At 40.1% G+C, this 19,450-nt stretch overlaps 1 protein-coding gene across 3 annotated transcripts in view; it reads left to right on the top strand.

Annotated features, from left to right (window-relative positions):
- LOC107822665 (chloride channel protein CLC-e) overlaps positions 1-19,235 on the top strand; it is a 37,164-nt gene extending 17,929 nt beyond the window's left edge. For all 3 annotated transcript variants that reach the window (XM_075238013.1, XM_075238011.1, XM_075238012.1), the window contains 2 exons: positions 10,424-10,981; positions 18,294-19,235. In XM_075238013.1, coding sequence (XP_075094114.1) covers positions 10,424-10,981; positions 18,294-18,983 — 1,248 coding nt within the window. In that variant the 3' untranslated portion in view covers positions 18,984-19,235. The remainder of the gene's footprint in view (positions 1-10,423; positions 10,982-18,293) is intronic.
- Positions 19,236-19,450: the final 215 nt, after the last annotated feature.

The raw sequence follows: 19,450 nt of genomic DNA, 5'->3' as shown, positions 1-19,450 counted from the left end.
AAAAGGACAAGCTGTAGGGGGAAAAAAATACCAAATATTTCCAGAAGATGGCAAACTACAACAGAAGATGCAACTGCATTAACATGCTCAGGATAGGTGATGAAATCATTGAGGACAAAGAGTTGATCAAGAAGGAGATTCTGGAATTTTACCAGAACTTATATAGTGAAAATGAACCCTGGAGGCGCAGTGCAAATTTCGAAGACATCTCCTCACTAAGCATAGAAGAGAAGAACTGGTTGGAAGCTCCATTTGTAGAAATAGAGGTGCTTGAAGCTTTGAAATCATGTGCCCCTTATAAAGCACCAGGTCCAGAAGGCTTCACTATGGATTTCTTTCAGAAAAATTGGGATACTCTTAAAACAGACATCATGGCTGCACTTAATCATTTTCACCAGAGCTGTCACATGGTTAGGGCTTGCAATGCCACCTTCATTGCCCTAATTCCAAAGAAAAATGGTGCTATGGAGCTCAGAGACTACAGACCTATTAGCTTGACAGGTATTGTATACAAATTGGTTTCAAAGATTTTAGCAGAGAGGCTCAAGAAGGTAATTGACAAACTAGTCTCGGGGGAACAAAATGCTTTCATCAAGAACAGGCAGATCACTGATGCTTCCTTGATTGCCAATGAAGTGCTGGATTGGAGAATGAAAAGTGGAGAACCAGGCGTGTTGTGCAAACTGGACATTAAAAAGGCTTTTGATCAATTAAGCTGGTCTTACCTCATGAGTATCTTGAGGCAGATGGGCTTTGGGGAGAAATGGAGAAGATGGATAAACTATTGCATTTCAACTGTCAAGTACTCTGTTTTGGTGAATAGGGACCCAATCGGTTTTTTCTCCCCCCAAAAGGGCCTAAGGCAGGGGGATCCCCTCTCCCCCTTCCTATTCATTCTGGCGATGGAAGGACTCACTAAAATGTTGGAGAAGGCTAAGCAACTGCAATGGATACAAGGCTTTCAGGTGGGAAGGAATCCTGCCAGCTCAGTTACAGTATCTCATCTACTCTTTGCGGATGATACTCTTATTTTCTGTGGTACTGAGAGATCACAAGCACGAAATCTCAACCTGACACTGATGATCTTCGAGGCACTATCAGGACTCCACATCAATATGATAAAGAGCATCATATACCCTGTGAATGCAGTCCCCAACATACAAGAGCTAGCAGACATCCTATGCCGCAAAACAGACACTTTCCCAACCACATATCTTGGACTTCCCTTGGGAGCTAAATTCAAATCAAAAGAAGTTTGGAATGGAGTCCTAGAGAAGTTTGAAAAGAGGCTTGCGACTTGGCAAATGCAATACCTCCCCATGGGTGGCAGGTTAACTTTAATCAATAGTGTACTGGACAGTCTTCCCACATACCACATATCTTTGTTCCCAATTCCAATCTCAGTCCTAAAGCAGATGGACAAACTCAGAAGGAAGTTCTTATGGGAAGGATGCAGCAAAACACACAAATTTCCACTAGTGAAATGGCTGAAGGTAACTCAACCAAAATTCAAAGGAGTCTTGGGAATCAGGGATGCTATGCTCTTAAAATGGCTCTGGAGATATGGACAGGAGGAATCTAGGCTATGGAAGGACATCATATTTGCTAAATATGGAGCACACAACCACTGGTGTTCCAAGAAAACAAACTCTCCTTATGGAGTTGGTCTGTGGAAGAACATCAGCAACCACTGGGATGAATTCTTCCAAAATGTAACTTTCAAAGTTGGGAATGTAACTCGTATAAGTTTTGGAAGGATAGATGGCTTGGAAATACACCTTTGAAAGACATGTTTCCCAGTATGTATCAGATTGCCGTGACCAAAGACTCCACTGTTGCTCATAATAGAAACAATGACACTTGGTACCCACTTTTCAGAAGAAATTTGCAGGATTGGGAGGTCAACAACCTACTCACAATGTTAAGCTCCCTAGAATGTCATAACATTGAAGATCAACAACCTGACAAACTTATTTGGGAAAATTCTAAGAGAGGCAAGTACACAGTCAAAGAATGATACATTCACCTCTGTGACCAGAATCCAATATATAACTGGCCATGGAAACATATCTGGAGAACTAAAGTGCCTACCAAGATGACTTGCTTCACATGATTGTCTCTAAATGGGGCCTGTCTCACTCAAGACAACTTAATCAAGAGGAACATCATATAAGTTAATAGATGCTACATGTGCCAACAACAGTCAGAAAGTGTAAAGCACTTATTCCTTCACTGCTCAGTTGCAAAAGAAATTTGGAACTTCTTCTACACTACCTTTGGTCTAAAATGGGTTATGCCACAATCAACTAAGCAAGCTTTTGAAAGTTGGTATTTTTGGAGAGTTGATAAATCCATTAGAAAAATCTGGAAAATGGTGTCGGCCGCAAGTTTTTGGTGTATTTGGAAAGAAAGGAACTGAAGATGTTTTGATGGCATATCAACTCCACTCAAGGCTGCGTGTTTAGTTAACTTATTTTGCTGGAACTATCTCACCCCTGTTAATAGTGCTGATACTTCTGTGGATTTCATTAGCCCCCTGATAGTAGCATAGGCTTTTGTAAATGGAGCTAATTATCCTTTCTCTTTTGTACTCTTTGCATCTTCTTGATGCCTTTTAATGAATCTAATTTACTTCATCAAAAAGAAAATGACAAGTTGTTGAAGGAGGAAAAGATGTGAGTCCATGTGATTTAGCAAGGATAAGGTACTAAAGTCCATTTGATTCACGTCCGGTACCAATGATCCGTCTCGTGCTGCATTCCTGTATTAAAACAGAGTCATCAAGAAATAAAATAGAGCAAATAAGTGATTGGCCAAGCGACTAGTGGATATGAGATTAAAAGGACTATGGGGAACATAAAAAACTGAATTCAAAGGTAAGGAAGGAAGTGGACTAGCTTAACCTATTCTAGTTGCCATGGTTTGAGAATCGTTGGCCATTGTGACTATTGGAAGTGATTGAGAGTAAGAAATAGTAGTGAAAGGAGATTTGTTACCCGAAATATAATTAGATGCACCTGAATCAATGACCCAAAAGTCGGAAGAAGAGGAAACACAAGTCACGCTATTACCTGTTTGAACAATAGAGATTAGTTTGGATCAAATAGTTGTATAGAGAACTGAAATTTGGAGAAATCAATCATATAGAACTTGTATGTGATTATTGTTGCCCTTTATATTGCGTCAAATCCTAAAACACATTGAGATTAACTGCCACTTATCACAGAAAAGATATTCTCTAGAGACATTGTTACAATTTCATGAAGTCAAGTAATTAGCTTGAACATATCTTCAGCAAGTCCCTCGTCAGTCCTCATATTAGTTACATTTGTAACAATGTCGGTACATAAGACTTATAAGCACCAGTTTGAGGAGGAGTGGTAGAGAGTTGATGTACATAGTTAAAGTAGATATACTTACACTTAGTGTTATGTAAAGAGTGGATATAAAAAGGGATCAGCATAAGACAATTGTCTTCGCGCGTCTTAACATTTTTTTCCTGTCTTTATTTCTCTCATGGTATCAGATAACCTATCTCTATCTTGGTTTACCCAATGGTTGGCCCCCATATTGTATTAGCCATGCTCCAGTTGACTAGGCTTGGACGGGCAGAGGTGTTAAATTATCCCATATTGGTTGAAAGAATGAGCTATTGTCTCCTTATATGGTCTTAGACAATTCTCCAACTCATGAGATATTTTGTTTTGGCTGAGTTAGCCCTAAGGTTTATTTTTTGTCATATTCTTTAACCTTATGGCAATGCTTGTACACGGAAAAACCGGAGTGCAAGACTTAAATTAGGAGAAGGAAACTATTGAAGGTGAGGAACTTAAAGGGTTGTGAGAATACACGGGAGAAAAAAATCTTAATACTATCTAGTGGCCTTGTATATCAAATGATCAGCTTGCAAATATTTTCACCAAGTCCCTCACTGGTCCTCGTATTAGTTACATATGTAACAAGTTCGGTATATATGATTTGTATGCACCGGCTTGAGGTTATGCATATTCTATTCCTCCTACTATATATGTGACTAGGAAATATTTTACTCCTACTGCATATGGGACTAGGACTATTTACACATAACTATCTAACATTCCCCTCAAGCCAGTGCACACAAGTCATATGTACCGAGCTTGTTACATATGTAACTAATACGAGGACCAGTGAGGGATTTAGTAAAAATATCTGCAAGCTGGTCATTCGACATACAAGGCCACTAGACTCCCCCCGAGCAACAAAACCAGGTGGTTGCTGATAAACAGAAACTGGCCGAAAAGTTGCCGGAAAAATTTGAAAATAGTGAGACTAAGCCGAATTCTACACTACAAAATAGGTTCTAAAACACCACCAGAAAACAAAAACTTTTCTAGAAATTACTCTTCACACCGGAAAAAATAAAAGTTGTCAGAATTTGATGTAATTTATATAGATAGGTTCGGAATCACTGGAGGAGTAAGTTGTCCCGAAGAAGTTTTGTCAAAAAGTGGCCGGAATGGCTCACATGCGCCGGAAAACTTACTGTAGCTCGCAGGAACCCTAGTTCTGGCGGTGCGTGGAGGCGCGTGACTTAAGATTAAGATGCTTACAGGACTATCTTGAGAAATATACATATTATATAGACGCTTGAGTTGCTTCCCAATCCTAAATAGAAGCTTTTATTCGTAGGCAAGAAGGGAAGCAGCTTTACTTGAGCCAATAGCTTTCAAGGTGCACGTTGTCACACCAAGGACATCCAGAATTTGATTTTATAGGGGGTGTGAGAAAGCACGGGAGAAAATATGTTATTGATATTTGGATAATAAATACAATACAAGAGGTCCCTATTTATAGCTATACACTACAAGGAGATATTACTCCTCTTCCAATGTGGGACAAGAATACACTATACATATCTGTAAACTAACACTCCCCCTCAAGTCGGTGCATACACATCATATGTACCGATCTTGTTACACATGTAGCTAATACGAGAACCAATAAGAGACTTAGTGAAAATATCTGCTAGTTGATCATTCGACTTTACAAACTTTGTAACAATATCTCCTGAAAGTATTTTTTCTCTGACAAAGTGACAGTCGATCTCAATGTGTTTAGTCCTCTCATGGAACACCGGATTTGACGCAATATGAAGAGTAGCTTGGTTATCACACATTAGTTCCATCTTGCTGATTTCTCCGAATTTTAACTCCTTGAGCAACTGCTTGACCCAAAATAACTCACACGTCGTCATAGCCATGGCCCGATATTCGGCTTCGGCGCTAGATCGAGCAACTACATTCTGTTTCTTGCTCTTCCACGAGACCAAATTACCTCCTACTAGAACACAATATCCAGACATAGAACGTCTATCAAAAGGTGATCTTGCCCAATCAGCATCTGTGTACCCAACAATCTGCTCGTGGCCTTGATCCTCGAATAGTAATCCTTTGCCCGGAGCTGACTTTATATACCGAAGAATGCGAACAACTGCATCCCAGTGACTATCACAGGGAGAATCCATAAACTGACTTACAACACTCACCGGAAAAGAAATGTCAGGTCTAGTCACTGTGAGGTAATTCAATTTGCCAACCAACCTCCTATATCTCGTAGGGTCTCTAAGAGGCTCCCCTGTCCAGGTAGAAGCTTAGCATTCGGATCCATAGGAGAGTCAATAGATCTGCAACCCATCATTCCAGTCTCCTCAAGAATGTCTAAGGCATACTTCCGCTGTGAAATAACAATACCTGAGTTAGACTGAGCAACCTCAATACCTAGAAAATACTTCAATCTGCCCAAATCCTTAGTCTGGAAGTGCTGAAAGAGATGTTGCTTCAGATTAGTAATACCATCCTGATCATTGCCAGTAATAACAATATCATCAACATAAATCACTAGATAAATACACAGATTAGGAGCAGAATGCCGATAAAACACAGAGTGATCAGCCTCACTACGAGTCATACCGAACTCCTGAATAATTGTGCTGAACTTACCAAACCAAGCTCGAGGGGACTGTTTCAAACCATATAGTGACCTGCGCAATCTGCACACACAACCATTAAACTCCCCTAAGCAACAAAACCAGGTGGTTGCTCCATATAAACTTCTTCCTCAAGATCACTGTGGAGAAAAGCATTCTTAATGTCTAACTGATAAAGAGGCCAATGACGTACAACAGCCATGGACAAAAAGAGACGAACAGATGCTACTTTAGCCACGGGAGAGAACATATCACTATAATCAAGCCCAAAAATCTGAGTATATCCTTTTGCAACAAGACGAGCCTTAAACCGATCAACCTGGCCATCCGGACCGACTTTGACTGCATAAACCCAACGACAACCAACAGTAGACTTACCTGCAGGAAGAGGAACAAGCTCCCAAGTGCAACTCGCATGTAAAGCAGACATCTCGTCAATCATAGCATGTCGCCATCCTGGATGAGATAGTGCCTCACCTGTAGACTTAGGGATAGAAACAGTGGACAAAGAAGATATAAAAGCATAATGAGGTGACGACAGACGATGATAACTTAAACCGACATAGTGGGGATTAGGATTAAGTGTGGATCATACACCTTTGCGGAGTGCAATTGGTTGACTAAGAGGAGACAAGTCCGCAGTAGGTGCAGAATCTGATGCGGGGCGTGAATCACCTGGGCCTGATGCTGGATATGGACGACGATGATAAGTCAAGAGTGGTGGAGCTGCCGAAGGTTGAACTGGATTATGTGGAGGAACTGGAGCTATAGGTGGTGGAGCTACAACTGGAGCTGTAGGTGGTGGAACTAGAGTAACTGAATCTCCAAAAGATGAAACTGGTAGTACCTCAGAAATATCTAAGTGATGACCTGAACCTGTGAAGTATGATTGGGTTTCAAAGAAGGTAACATCAGCAGACATAAGGTACTGCTGGAGGTTAGGAGAGTAGCATCGATACCCCTTTTGTGTTCTCGAGAAACCTAGAAATACGCACTTAAGAGCACGAGGAGCTAACTTATCCGTTCCTGGAATAAGGTTATGCACAAAACAAGTGCTTCCAAAGATACGAGGTGGAAGAGAGAACAAAGGTAAGTGGTAAAACATGACAGAGAATGGAACTTGGTTCTGGATAGCTGATGATGTCATACGATTAATAAGATAGCAAGATGTAAGAACTGTATCCCCCAAAAACGCAACGGAGCATGAGATTGTATGAGTAGGGTACGAGCAGTTTCAATAAAATGTCTATTCTTTCTTTCAGCTACCCCATTTTGTTGAGATGTGTACAGACAAGATGTTTGATGAATAATCCCATGAGATTTCATAAACTGCTGAAATGGGGAAGACAAATACTCTCGGGCATTATCACTACGAAATGTGCGAATAGAAACCCCAAATTGATTTTGAATTTCAGCGTGGAAGGTCTGGAAAATAGAAAACAGCTCAGATCGATTTTTTATCAAAAATATCCAAGTGCACCTGGAATAATCATCAATGAAACTGACAAAATAGCAGAATCCCAAGGTGGAACTGACCCGACTAGGACCCCAAACATCTGAATGGACTAAAGTAAAAGGTGACTCTGCTCGATTATCAAGACGCCTAAGGAAATGGGAGCGAGTATGCTTACCGAGCTGACATGACTCACACTCTAGAGCTGACAAGTGAGATAAACCAGATACCATTTTCTGAAGTTTTGACAAACTGGGATGTCCCAACCGTTTATGTAATAAATCTGGTGAATCAGTAACAGGACATATTGTAGATGGAAGACAAGATGCGAGTCCATGTATTTAGCAAGGATAAGGTAATAAAGTCCGTTTGATTCACGCCCGGTACCAATGATCCGCCCCGTACTGCGTTCTTGTATAAAAACATGGTCATCAAGAAATAAAATAACGCATTTAAGTGATTTGGCTAAGCGACTAACAACTATGAGATTAAAAGGACTATTGCGAACATAAAGGACTGAATCTAAAGGTAAGGAAGAAAGTGGGCTTGCTTGACCTATTGCAGTTGCCATGGTTTGAGACCCATTGGCTATTGTGACTTTTGGAAAAGATTGAGAATACGAAATAGTAGTGAAAAGAGATTTGTTACCAGAAATATGATCTGATGCACCTGAATCAATGACCCAAGACTCAGAGGATGAAGATTGGGAAAAACAAGTCACGCTATTACCTGTTTGAACAACAGAAGCTATCTCAGAAGATGTCTGCTTACATGCTTTGTACTAAAGGAACTCAATATAATCTGCTAAAGAAACCATCCGACTATTCAAAGCATCGGTTCCCATGTCGCTACAATTTGTAGTAGTAGGGTTAACTTGAAATAGTGGAAATAAGTAACTCCGGTGAGAAAACTGAAGAAATAGCTTGAAAACACTGTTTACAACAGTAAAAACAGAACACTGTTCTGCGCCGGAATCTACTGTAGCTGACGGAAAAACTCAAAGTAGTCGGAATGAAACGAAAAACAGTAGGGGTAGGATCGGAATTACCAGGCGACCCAACTATTCTGAAGGAAGTTTTTCAAAAAATGGCCGGAAGTGGTCGTACGTGTCGGCGCGTGAGCTCACGCGCGTGAGCTTCTGGTGGCGCGTGGAGGCGCGTGAGGAGGCTGCTGCCGGAGATTTTCACTGGGGTTTGGTCGCCGGACAGTGACTACTCTTGTGGTAGTGTTGGATTTTGCACAACACTGACGGAGATAAAGCAGACGCAAACAGCCTTGAAAAAGTCGCCGGAAAAGACTTCCGGTGACTGATTTCTCTTCCTGGAATCGCTGGAATTTATGCACAGCGATAAATCTCTCACAATTGCTCTGATACCATGTGAGAAAGCATGGGAGAAAATATGTTATTGATATTTGGATAATAAATACAATACAAGAGGTCCCTATTTATAGCTATACACTACAAGGAGATATTACTTCTCTTCCAATGTGGGACAAAAATACACTATACATATCTGTAAACTAACAAGGGGAATATCGTTTAAAGATAAAAAAGATAGCGTGCAGAAGATTGCATACATTAGAGATGCAAAATACAGAATACCCATACTCCCAGATAATGCAGTATGCCTTTTGCATGACCCACTGGTTGAATGGAAGCACCTGGTCAATTTACTAGGTGTGTTAGTGATTTTTGCTGCTTCCTTCCCCTTTCTAAACTACATACTATCTAAAATGTTAGGGGGACAGAAGCCCAGTCAATCTGACTAGGTGATGTTAGTGGTTTCCGCTTCTTTCTCCCACTTCTAAATGCGTACTTTCTCAAATTTAGGAGCATAGAAACTTAAGCAGCTGCCTACCTGAGGAGGTGCATGGGAACATAAGAGAATAGACTTTACCTGTCATATTTTCCATACCTTAGTTAATTACAGTGTTATCCTGATAATGATCTGTTTTCTGTATCTAGGCTGAATCGAGATTCAATCGCTTTTGGCTGAAAGGATGCTGCTACAGATCCTTAGTTTACATCATTGTGGTTCTTATTCTATAAGTACTTCCCCTATCAACTACTTCCTTCTTTTTTCTTAGGTTATTTGCCTCTTAGGTTGTTTGCAAGGAAAGGAACAATAGATGTTTTGATGGAATAGCAACTCCAAACCACTTCCTTAAGGCTAATATACTGTTTGGCCAAGCTTCTTCAAAGTCCAAAGCCCTTTTTTGTCTTCAAAAAAGTATCTTTTTTTCCCAAAGTTGAGGTGTTTGGCCAAACTTTTGGAAGGAAAAAAAAGTGCTTTTGAGTAAAGCAGAAGCTCTTGAGAAGTAGAAAAAGTAGTTTTTTCCCGGAAGCATTTTTTTGAAAAGCACTTTTGAGAAAAATAAACTTAGAAACACTTTTTAAAAGTTTGGCCAAACACTAATTGCTGCTTAAAAGTGTTTTTCAGATTTATTAGCCAAACACAAACTGCTTCTCACCAAAAGTACTTTTTTGAAAAATACTTTTTTGAAAAGTGATTTTCAAACAAAGCACTTTTCAAAATAAGTTTATTTTAGAAGCTTGTCAACCGGCTATAAATGTCTTTTATTTTTACAGCTAGAGTACCCTAACACCTGTAAATTCCCCTAGACATTTTTTTCGACTTTGTTAGCTCATTAACCCTAGTATAGGACTCTTTGTTTTGGAGCTAGCAAACTCTTTTGTTTTCCTATTTTTGCATCTTCTTGGTGCCATTTATAATATCTCTTACTTCACCAAAAAAAATAAGTTCCCAAAATATGACTACCTTGAGTTGGCCAAAGCATAACCAAAGCTTGGGCACACCAGTGTTTGCGTGAATTTTATGGATGTTCCTTACCTTTATCCTTCTGTGCTTATGTAGCATCTGTCTTGGTTAATCTTTTCTGAAGTCTATAGTGTATTTCTGTGTTGCAACATGAGTTTACTGTCAATCTTACTGTTTGACCTCAATTTTGGGTTCTTTTTGATTTTGAAAGACATCGTTTAACAGGTTGGCATGGCTGCTACTCTTGCTGGTGTCTGTCAGGTGCCTCTCACTGCTGTTTTGCTTCTCTTTGAACTGACACAGAATTATCGGATAGTTCTGCCCCTCTTGGGAGCTGTGGGGTTGTCTTCTTGGGTTACATCTGGACAAACAAGGAAAAGTGTAGTGAAGGATAGAGAAAGACTAAAAGATGCAAGAGCCCACATGATGCAGCGACAAGGAACTTCTTTCTCCAACATTTCTAGTTTAACTTATTCTTCAGGTGTGAAACCTTCACAGAAAGAGAGTAACCTATGCAAACTTGAGAGTTCCCTCTGTCTTTATGAATCTGATGATGAAGAAAATGATTTGGCAAGGACAATTCTAGTTTCACAGGCAATGAGAACACGATATGTGACAGTTCTAATGAGCACCTTGCTAACGGAGACCATATCCCTCATGCTAGCTGAGAAGCAATCTTGTGCAATAATAGTTGATGAAAATAATTTTCTCATTGGTCTGCTGACACTTAGTGATATCCAGAATTACAGCAAGTTGCCAAGAGCAGAGGGCAATTTCCAGGAGGTAGCTTCTTGGTACATTTCAATATTCTTAACTGATGAAAAAATAAGGGAAATTGATCTAGCATGAAATTAAGCTAATTATAAGTTTTACACTGTAGAACTGGTAAAACAGGGTTGGCTGGATATTTCTTTGTTGAATTTTTAGGATTATATGTATTGTTTTAGTTTTGTAGGTTGTTTTCTGATGTGCTTTTTGACTTGGCAGAATCTTAAGATGAAATGGAAGGTGTTTAACCAAAAAATAGAATTTTCAGTCAAAGCCTATATTTAGAAGAAAACGGGTTATTGATAACCAAGTTTTACTTTACTTCCCCAACAATCTATTTGGTAAATAGCAAAAGTAATGCGTATGTGAGAAAGCACGGGAGAAAATATATTATTGATATTAGATATTCAATATAATACAAGAGGTCCTACACATCATATAGCTATAGTCTACAAACTACATATTACTCTCATTCCAATGTGGGACTACACATAACTAACACTCCCCCTCAAGCCGGTGCATACATATCATATGTACCGAGCTTGTTACACATGTAACTAATACGAGAACCAGTAAGAGACTTAGTGAAAATATCTGCTAGTTGATCATTTGACTTTACAAACTTTGTAAAAATATCTCCTGAAAGTATTTTTTCTCTGACAAAGTAACAGTCGATCTCAATGTGTTTAGTCCTCTCATGGAATAGCGGATTTGACGCAATATGAAGAGCAGCTTGGTTATCACACACCAGTTCCATCTTGCTGATTTCTCCAAACTTTAACTCCTTGAGCAACTGCTTGACCCAAACTAACTCTCACGTTGCCATAGCCATTGCCCGATATTCGACGTCGGCGCCAGATCGAGCAACTACATTCTGTTTCTTGCTCTTCCACGAGACCAAATTACCTCCTACTAGAACACAATATCCAGGCGTAGAACGTCTATCAAAAGGTGATCCTGCCCAATCAGCATTTGTGTACCCAACAATTTGCTCGTGGCCTCGATCCTCGAGTAGTAATCCTTTGCTTGGAGATGACTTTATATACCGAAGAATGCGAACAACTGCATCCCAGTGACTATCACAGGGAGAATCCATAAACTGACTTACAACACTCACCGGAAAAGAAATGTCAGGTCTAGTCACTGTGAGGTAATTCAATTTGCCAACCAACCTCCTATATCTCGTAGGGTCTCTAAGAGGCTCCCCGTGTCTAGGCAGAAGCTTAGCATTCGGATCCATAAGAGAGTCAATAGGTCTGTAACCCATCATTCCAGTCTCCTCAAAAATGTCTAAGGCATAATTCCGCTGTGAAATAACAATACCTGAGCTAGACTGAGGCACTGAGCAACCTCAATACCTAGAAAATACTTCAATCTGCCCAGATCCTTAGTCTGGAAGTGCTGAAAGAGATGTTGCTTCAGATTAGTAATATCATCCTGATCATTGCCAGTAATAACAATATCATCAACATAAACCACTAGATAAATACACAGATTAGGAGTAAAGTGCCGATAAAACACAGAGAGATCAGCCTCACTACGAGTCATGGCGAACTCCTGAATAATTATGCTGAACTTACCAAACCAAGCTCGAGGGGACTGTTTCAAACCATATAATGACCTGCACAATCTACACACACAACCATTAAACTCCCCCTGAGCAACAAAACCAGGTGGTTACTCCATATAAACTTCTTCCTCAAGATCACCGTGGAGAAAAGCATTCTTAATGTCTAACTGATAAAGAGGCCAATGACGTACAACAGCCATGGACAAAAAGAGACGAACAAATGCTATTTTAGCCACGGGAGAGAAAGTATCACTATAATCAAGCCCAAAAATCTGAGTATATCCTTTTGCAACAAGACGAGCCTTAAGCCGATCAACCTGGCCATCCGGGCCGACTTTGACCGCATAAACCTAATGACAACCAACATTAGACTTACCTGCAGGAAGAGGAACAAGCTCCCAAGTGCCACTCGCATGTAAAGCAGACATCTCGTCAATCATAGCATGTCGCCATCCTGGATGAGATAGTGCCTCACCTGTAGAGTTAGGGATAGAAACAATGGACAAAGAAGATATAAAAGCATAATGAGGTGATGACACACGATGATGACTTAAACCGACATAGTGGGGATTAGGATTACGTGTGGATCGTACGCCTTTGCGGAGTGCAATTGGTTGACTAAGAGGAGACAAGATCGTAGTAGGTGCAGAATCTGATGCAGGGCGTGAATCACTTGGGCATGATGTTGGATGTGGACGACGATGATAAGTCAAGAGTGGTGGAGCTGCAGAAGGTTGAACTGGATTATGTGGAGGAACTGGAGGTGGAGCTACAACTGGAGCTGTAGGTGGTGGAACTGGAGCTATAAGTGGTGGAGCTACAACTGGAGCTGGAGATGTAGAGGAAGATGAATGAGAGATAGTGACTGAATCTCCAAAAAATAAAATTGGTAGTACCTCAGAAATATCTAAGTGATGACATGAACCTGTGAAGTATGATTGAGTTTCAAAGAAGGTAACATCAGCGGACATAAGGTACCGCTGAAGGTCAAGAGAGTAGCATCGATACCCCTTTTGTGTTCTCGAGTAACCTAGAAATACGCACTTAAGAGCACGAGGAGCTAACTTATCTGTTCCTGGAGTAAGGTTATGGACAAAACAAGTGATTCCAAAGATACAGGGTGGAAGAGAGAACAAAGGTAAGTGGGGAAACATGACAAAGAATGGAACTTGGTTTTGGATAACTGAAGATGGCATACGATTAATAAGATAGCAAGATATAAGAACTGCATCCCCCCAAAAACGAAACGGAGCATGAGATTGTATGAGTAGGGTACGAGCAATTTCAATAAGATGTCTATTTTTTCTTTCAGCTACCCCATTTTGTTGAGATGTGTACAGACAAGATGTTTGATGAATAATCCCATGAGATTTCATAAACTGCTGAAATGGGGAAGACAAATACTCTCGGGCATTATCACTAGGAAATGTGCGAATAGAAACCCCAAATTGATTTTGAATTTTTAGCGTGGAAGGTCTGGAAAAATAGAAAACAACTCAGATCGATTTTTTATCAAAAATATCCAAGTGCACCTTGAATAATCATCAATTATTCAATAAAACTGACAAAGTAGCAGAATCCCAAGGTGGAACTGACCCGACTAGGACCCCAAACATTTGAGAATGGACTAAAGTAAAAGGTGACTCTGCTTGATTATCAAGACGCCGAGGGAAATGGAAGCGAGTATGCTTATCGAACTGACATGACTCACACTCTAGAGCTGACAAGTGAGATAAACCAGATACCATTTTATGAAGTTTTGACAAATTGGGATGTCCCGACCGTTTATGTAATAAATTTGGTGTATTAGTAACAGGACAAGTTGTTGAAGGAAGACAAGATGTGAGTCCGTGTGATTTAGCAAGGATAAGGTAATAAAGTCCGTTTGATTCACGTCCGGTACCAATAATTCGTCCCGTACTGCGTTCCTGTATAAAAACATGGTCATCAAGAAATAAAACAACGCATTTAAGTGATTTGGCTAAGCGACTAATAGTTATGAGATTAAAAGGACTATTGGGAACATAAATGACTGAATATAAAGGTAAGGAAGGAAGTGAGCTTGCTTGACTTATTGTTGTTGCCATTGTTTGAGACCTATTGGCCATTGTGACTCTTGAAAGAGATTGAAAATACGAAATAGTAGTGAAAAGAGATTTGTTACCAGAAATATGATCTGATGCACCTGAATCAATGACCCAAAACTCAGATGATGAAGATTGGGAGAAACAAGTCACGCTATTACCTGTTTAAACAACAGAAGCTATCACAGAAGATGTCTGCTTACATGCTTTGTACCGAAGGAACTCAATATAATCTGCTAAAGAAACCATCCGACTATTCAAAGTATCGGTTCCCATGTCGCTACAATTTGTAGTAATAGGATGGATAGACTCGGAAAATTGTAAAGTTATCGGAATTTGTCGTAACCAGGATCGAGCAAGCTGTCTTGAAGAAATGGTTTCAAAAAATGTCCGGAAAGGTCACTTTTACGCCGGAAAAATATAAAAATGGTCGAAATTTGATTTGAATTAGATGGGTAGGCTCGGAATTGTGAGGAGAGCAGACTGTCCTGAAGAAGCTTAATGAAAAAATGGCCGGAAAGTGGCCGGAACCCTCGCCGTAAAAGTTGTTACCGGCGCGTGAAGGCGCGTGGCATTTTTTCTGCCAGATAAATTTTCAGGGGTTGGTCGTCGGAGGGTGATCCCTTGTGGTGGTGTTGGTTTTTGCACAATACCGACAGGCCTTAGGTCACCCGAAAATTTGCACGATGACTAAGTTCTTTCTTCCCGGTTAACGCTGGAATGACGCACATCGATCTTTTCTCACTAATGCTATGATACCATGTGAGAAAGCACGGGAGAAAATATATTATTGATATTAGATACTCAATATAATACAAGAGGTCATATTTATAGCTATAGTCTACAAAGTACATATTACTCTCATTCAAATGTGGGACTACACATAACTAACAACGTAAATTAACAAAGAGAAATAAGGAATGTAACAACAGTCAATCCCTAAAATCAAGGTAGAAAACTTTGATAAAGCAGAGAATTATAGAATGTATTTCAGTAGTACTTGGAACTTGTCCTTACAAATAAAATTCTTTATCCTTATATAGGGGCGTACAATCATAACATTTTTCGCACTTAATTCGAATTCATTATGAGCATTAATTGTATTGATTGCCCGTTATCATAGATAACCATAACTGACGTATTTGTAACTATAAATGCCTTATAACGGCTCTGATTCCCCTTCCTTATTTACTTCTGGTTTGTGTATCTTTCCTTCTTTTTAGCCTTTATTCATTCAGTTCTCGCCTCTTCTTTGACAACTGTCAAGCCCGATCCTCTGTTCTGTACTGTCTCGTGGGTGTTTCCCCCGTACCTTCCTTATATTCTTAATTCTGTTAATTGAGAGTGTCACTTGTCACTATGCCATTGTTCCACGCGTCATGTTTCATCCACGTGTAATATCTTTTTTCCACCAATACAGATAATCCCCCACTTTCTGAATATTCTCAACTGAATATTCGGGTAAGTTTTTATGGCGGGAATTCTTTGCCGTCGTTTTTCGAGTATCATCGTGTCATCTTCAGAACCGATGTGACGTACGTCACGTCTATTTAATGCCTATGCCAGGTGGCTTCTATCGATTGGCTCTGCAGTTTTTTAGCGCTTTTTAGGGTTTTTCAGCGGCTGCGTCAGTCACGAAGTGACGGTTCCATTATGACGCTTCATAATGACTAACTTTAATGATGGTCGTGTCTTCTTATTAATACTTCATTCCTTTTTGATCTCTTGGAGTCTTCCTTCTTCAGTATCCACCACATTACTTCTTTGTATTTCTGCATCTTCTCTTTGATATTCCTTTGGACAATCATGTCTTCTTCTACACCAGACCCCCGTAAGGTTGTGATTGTTGACGAACTTGATCTTTCTACTGCTCCTACTAGAAGTAGGAGAGGTGGTAGACTTCGTAGTCTTGGTTCACTATCTAATCGTGGTTCTTCTTCCCAGGGTAGTGCTGCTAAGCCATCTTCTTCTAGACCTAGGGCTCCTTTAACCCCTAGATCTTCTTCTAGGAATAGAGATTTAAATGATCCAGTGCGCGAACCTACAGTTGCAGAGATTGTTCCTCAAGAATTTTCTTTTGTAACTGACCGTGAAACCATAAGGAATCAAATTTCTTCTATAGCCTCCCTCAATACCGCTAACCTTTATCCAAGTTTAATCAGTAATGGTCTTCTCTCCCGGGTTCGAAGAGAATATTACTGAAACCAGATTTCCCAATTTTAGTCCCTGGTGCCAACCAGAGAATTACTCCATACCATGTTGGTTTTTCCTTTGTTTACACCTACCCTTTTACTTTAGGGTTCAAACCACCTATTGAACCAGTAATCATTGAATTCTGTCGTTATTTCAACGTGTGTCTTGGCCAGATTGACCACATAGTATGGAGGGCTGTTCATGCCTTCGTTATTTATCAGATTTGGTTTCCATGCCTTTCACTTTTCAGCACTTGCTTCATCTCTACTCCCCTAAATTGTTTCGTGAAGTAGTTTTTACTCTCGTGGCTAGAAGTAAGAGAGTGTTGGTTAGCCTTGAAGACGATTGGGACCGTGGCTGGTACGCTCGTTTTGTTGCTGCTCCCACTAGTGCATTAGTGGGTGAAGAAAATATGCCTTTCCCGGAGAAATGGAACTTTGCACGTAAGCTTTCTTCTCCTCTTTTTTTTTGTCTTAAAAAAACTCCATGTAATCATATACCCACTTCTTCAGCAACTATGGAAGTTTTTTATGCTTGGGTAGAAAAGATGTTAACTGCTGCGCCTATGGAGAAAAGATCCTGGAAATACTTTTCTCAAAGATTTGGTTGGAAAGTGAAGACGCACGGTACTTTTTACCTTCATTGTTTTTCCTTTTCTCTTCCTTGTTTGTTCAATGATTTCTCATCCTTCCCTTTTTTTTTACTAGGGTTTCCGATTCGTGGTATTAGTCCCGCGTCTGTTCCATCAACTAGGCTTTCCGTGATTCTTGTTCAGGAAAGAATTTTAAGTGCTTCTTCTTCAAAAAGGAAAACTGACGGAGCCCGTGGCTCTGATGACGAAGAAGAAACAGAGGAGGGTTCTTTGGTGCGAAGGTCACGCGTCAGGAGACGCGTGGTTTCTGATGATGAAACTACTCCTTCTCATGACCCTCTATCTAGTTCAATCCCTTTTAGACTCACGGATGAGCTAGAGAGTACCCCTTTAGTGATTTCTTATGATGATGCTGTTGATCCCCCTCCAAGTTCTGTTGATAGATTGTTTGCTCATGGCTTCGAGGGTGATGAAGTTTTGGGCCTGTTTCTGAAGAATTGCCCCTTGCTTCCCTTCCAGTTTCAGTTTTCATTAACCCTTCCGTGTCCTTACCTGATGATACTCCTGTTGTTATTCTCGTGGCTGCTTCTACTCCGTCATCTATTCCCGTGACTGCTTCTCATGCAGAGGCCAAACCTTCTAGCAGCACAAGGGCAATGAAAAGAGTTGTTGTTGAGGTTCCTGAAGGTGAGAACTTATTAAGAAAATCCGGTCAAGCCGACGTGTAGTTGAAACCTATGCTCGGCCCCGTAGAGAAGAAGAAGTTAGAAAGCCATAGCTCACTCACTTTAATGAATGATATCGTTCATTCTTCCTTGAAAGTACAAGCTTAATTATATTTCCTTTCTTTTCTCTTTCTTATTCATAACTCTTCCTCCTTTTTTGCAGATCAACTTGATTGGCACAGAGCTTATGAAAAGAGTTTCTCAGGCGGACCGGCAAGTTATAGATTTGCGCACCGAGGCTGATAACTGGAAGGAACAATTCGAAGGTCTTCAATTGGAAAAAGAGGTTCCGGCGGAAGAGAAGAATGCTTTGGAACAACAGATGAGAGTGATTGCCTCTGAATTAGCAGTTGAAAAAGCTTCCTCGAGCCAGGTTGGAAAGGATAAGTATATACTTGAATCCTCCTTTGCTGAACAACTTTCCAAGGCAACTGAAGAAATAAGGAGTTTGAAGGAACTCCTTAATCAAAAAGAGGTTTATGCGAGAGAATTGGTTCAAACACTTACTCAAGTTCAGGAAGATCTCCGTGCCTCTACTTATAAGATTCAGTTCTTGGAAAGTTCTCTCGCTTCTTTGAAGACAGCTTACGATGCCTCTGAAGCAGAAAAAGAAGAGCTGAGAGCTGAGATTTACCAGTGGGAGAAGGATTATGAGATTCTCGAGGATAATCTATCGTTGGATGTAAGTTGGGCTTTCTTAAACACTCGTCTCGAGACTCTAGTTGAAGCCAACCATGAGGGTTTTGACCTTAATGCTGAGATTGCTAAGGCTAAAGAAGCAATTGATAAAACTCAGCAACGTCAAATCTTTTCCTCACCTGAAGACGAAGGTCCCGAAGGTGATGGAGATTGACTTGTTCCTGGTGGGGCTGATGTTCAAGCCTCTTCTTCTCAAGTTAATCATTCTGCTCCCGTGGATGATGCTCCTTATTTTTCTCCTGCTTTTTTGTTAACTTTTATTTTGTCGCTTTTCTCTTAGCTTAACAACTTTTTGGAAGGTTGTTTTTTGGTTACCCCTGTCTTCTTTTGGGGTTTAATGACAAACTAATACCTCTGTTGTTCCCAAGGTTTAATATATATATGTTTCGGCTGCTTTTACCGTTTATTCTGCTCTTTGATATTTGAGCTTTTTCCTTGCATTTAAAAATGTTTTAACAATCCGTGACTTTAATAAACACAGGTTTTCATAAAATAGAGCCCTTTTATGTTAACGACACTGATGAAGATGACGTCTCATCTTCACATTGGTGTAAATATATGAAAGACAGAGTAGACATGATAAAAGAAATAGTTTGAGGAAGTTTTGTGCTTTGAACTTTC

The sequence above is a fragment of the Nicotiana tabacum genome, chromosome 19 (assembly GCF_000715075.1).
Source record: "Nicotiana tabacum cultivar K326 chromosome 19, ASM71507v2, whole genome shotgun sequence".
Classification (NCBI taxonomy): Eukaryota; Viridiplantae; Streptophyta; class Magnoliopsida; order Solanales; family Solanaceae; genus Nicotiana; species Nicotiana tabacum.
The sequence above is the reverse complement of the archived record's forward strand: the minus strand, read 5'-3'. Positions and strand labels throughout refer to the sequence as shown.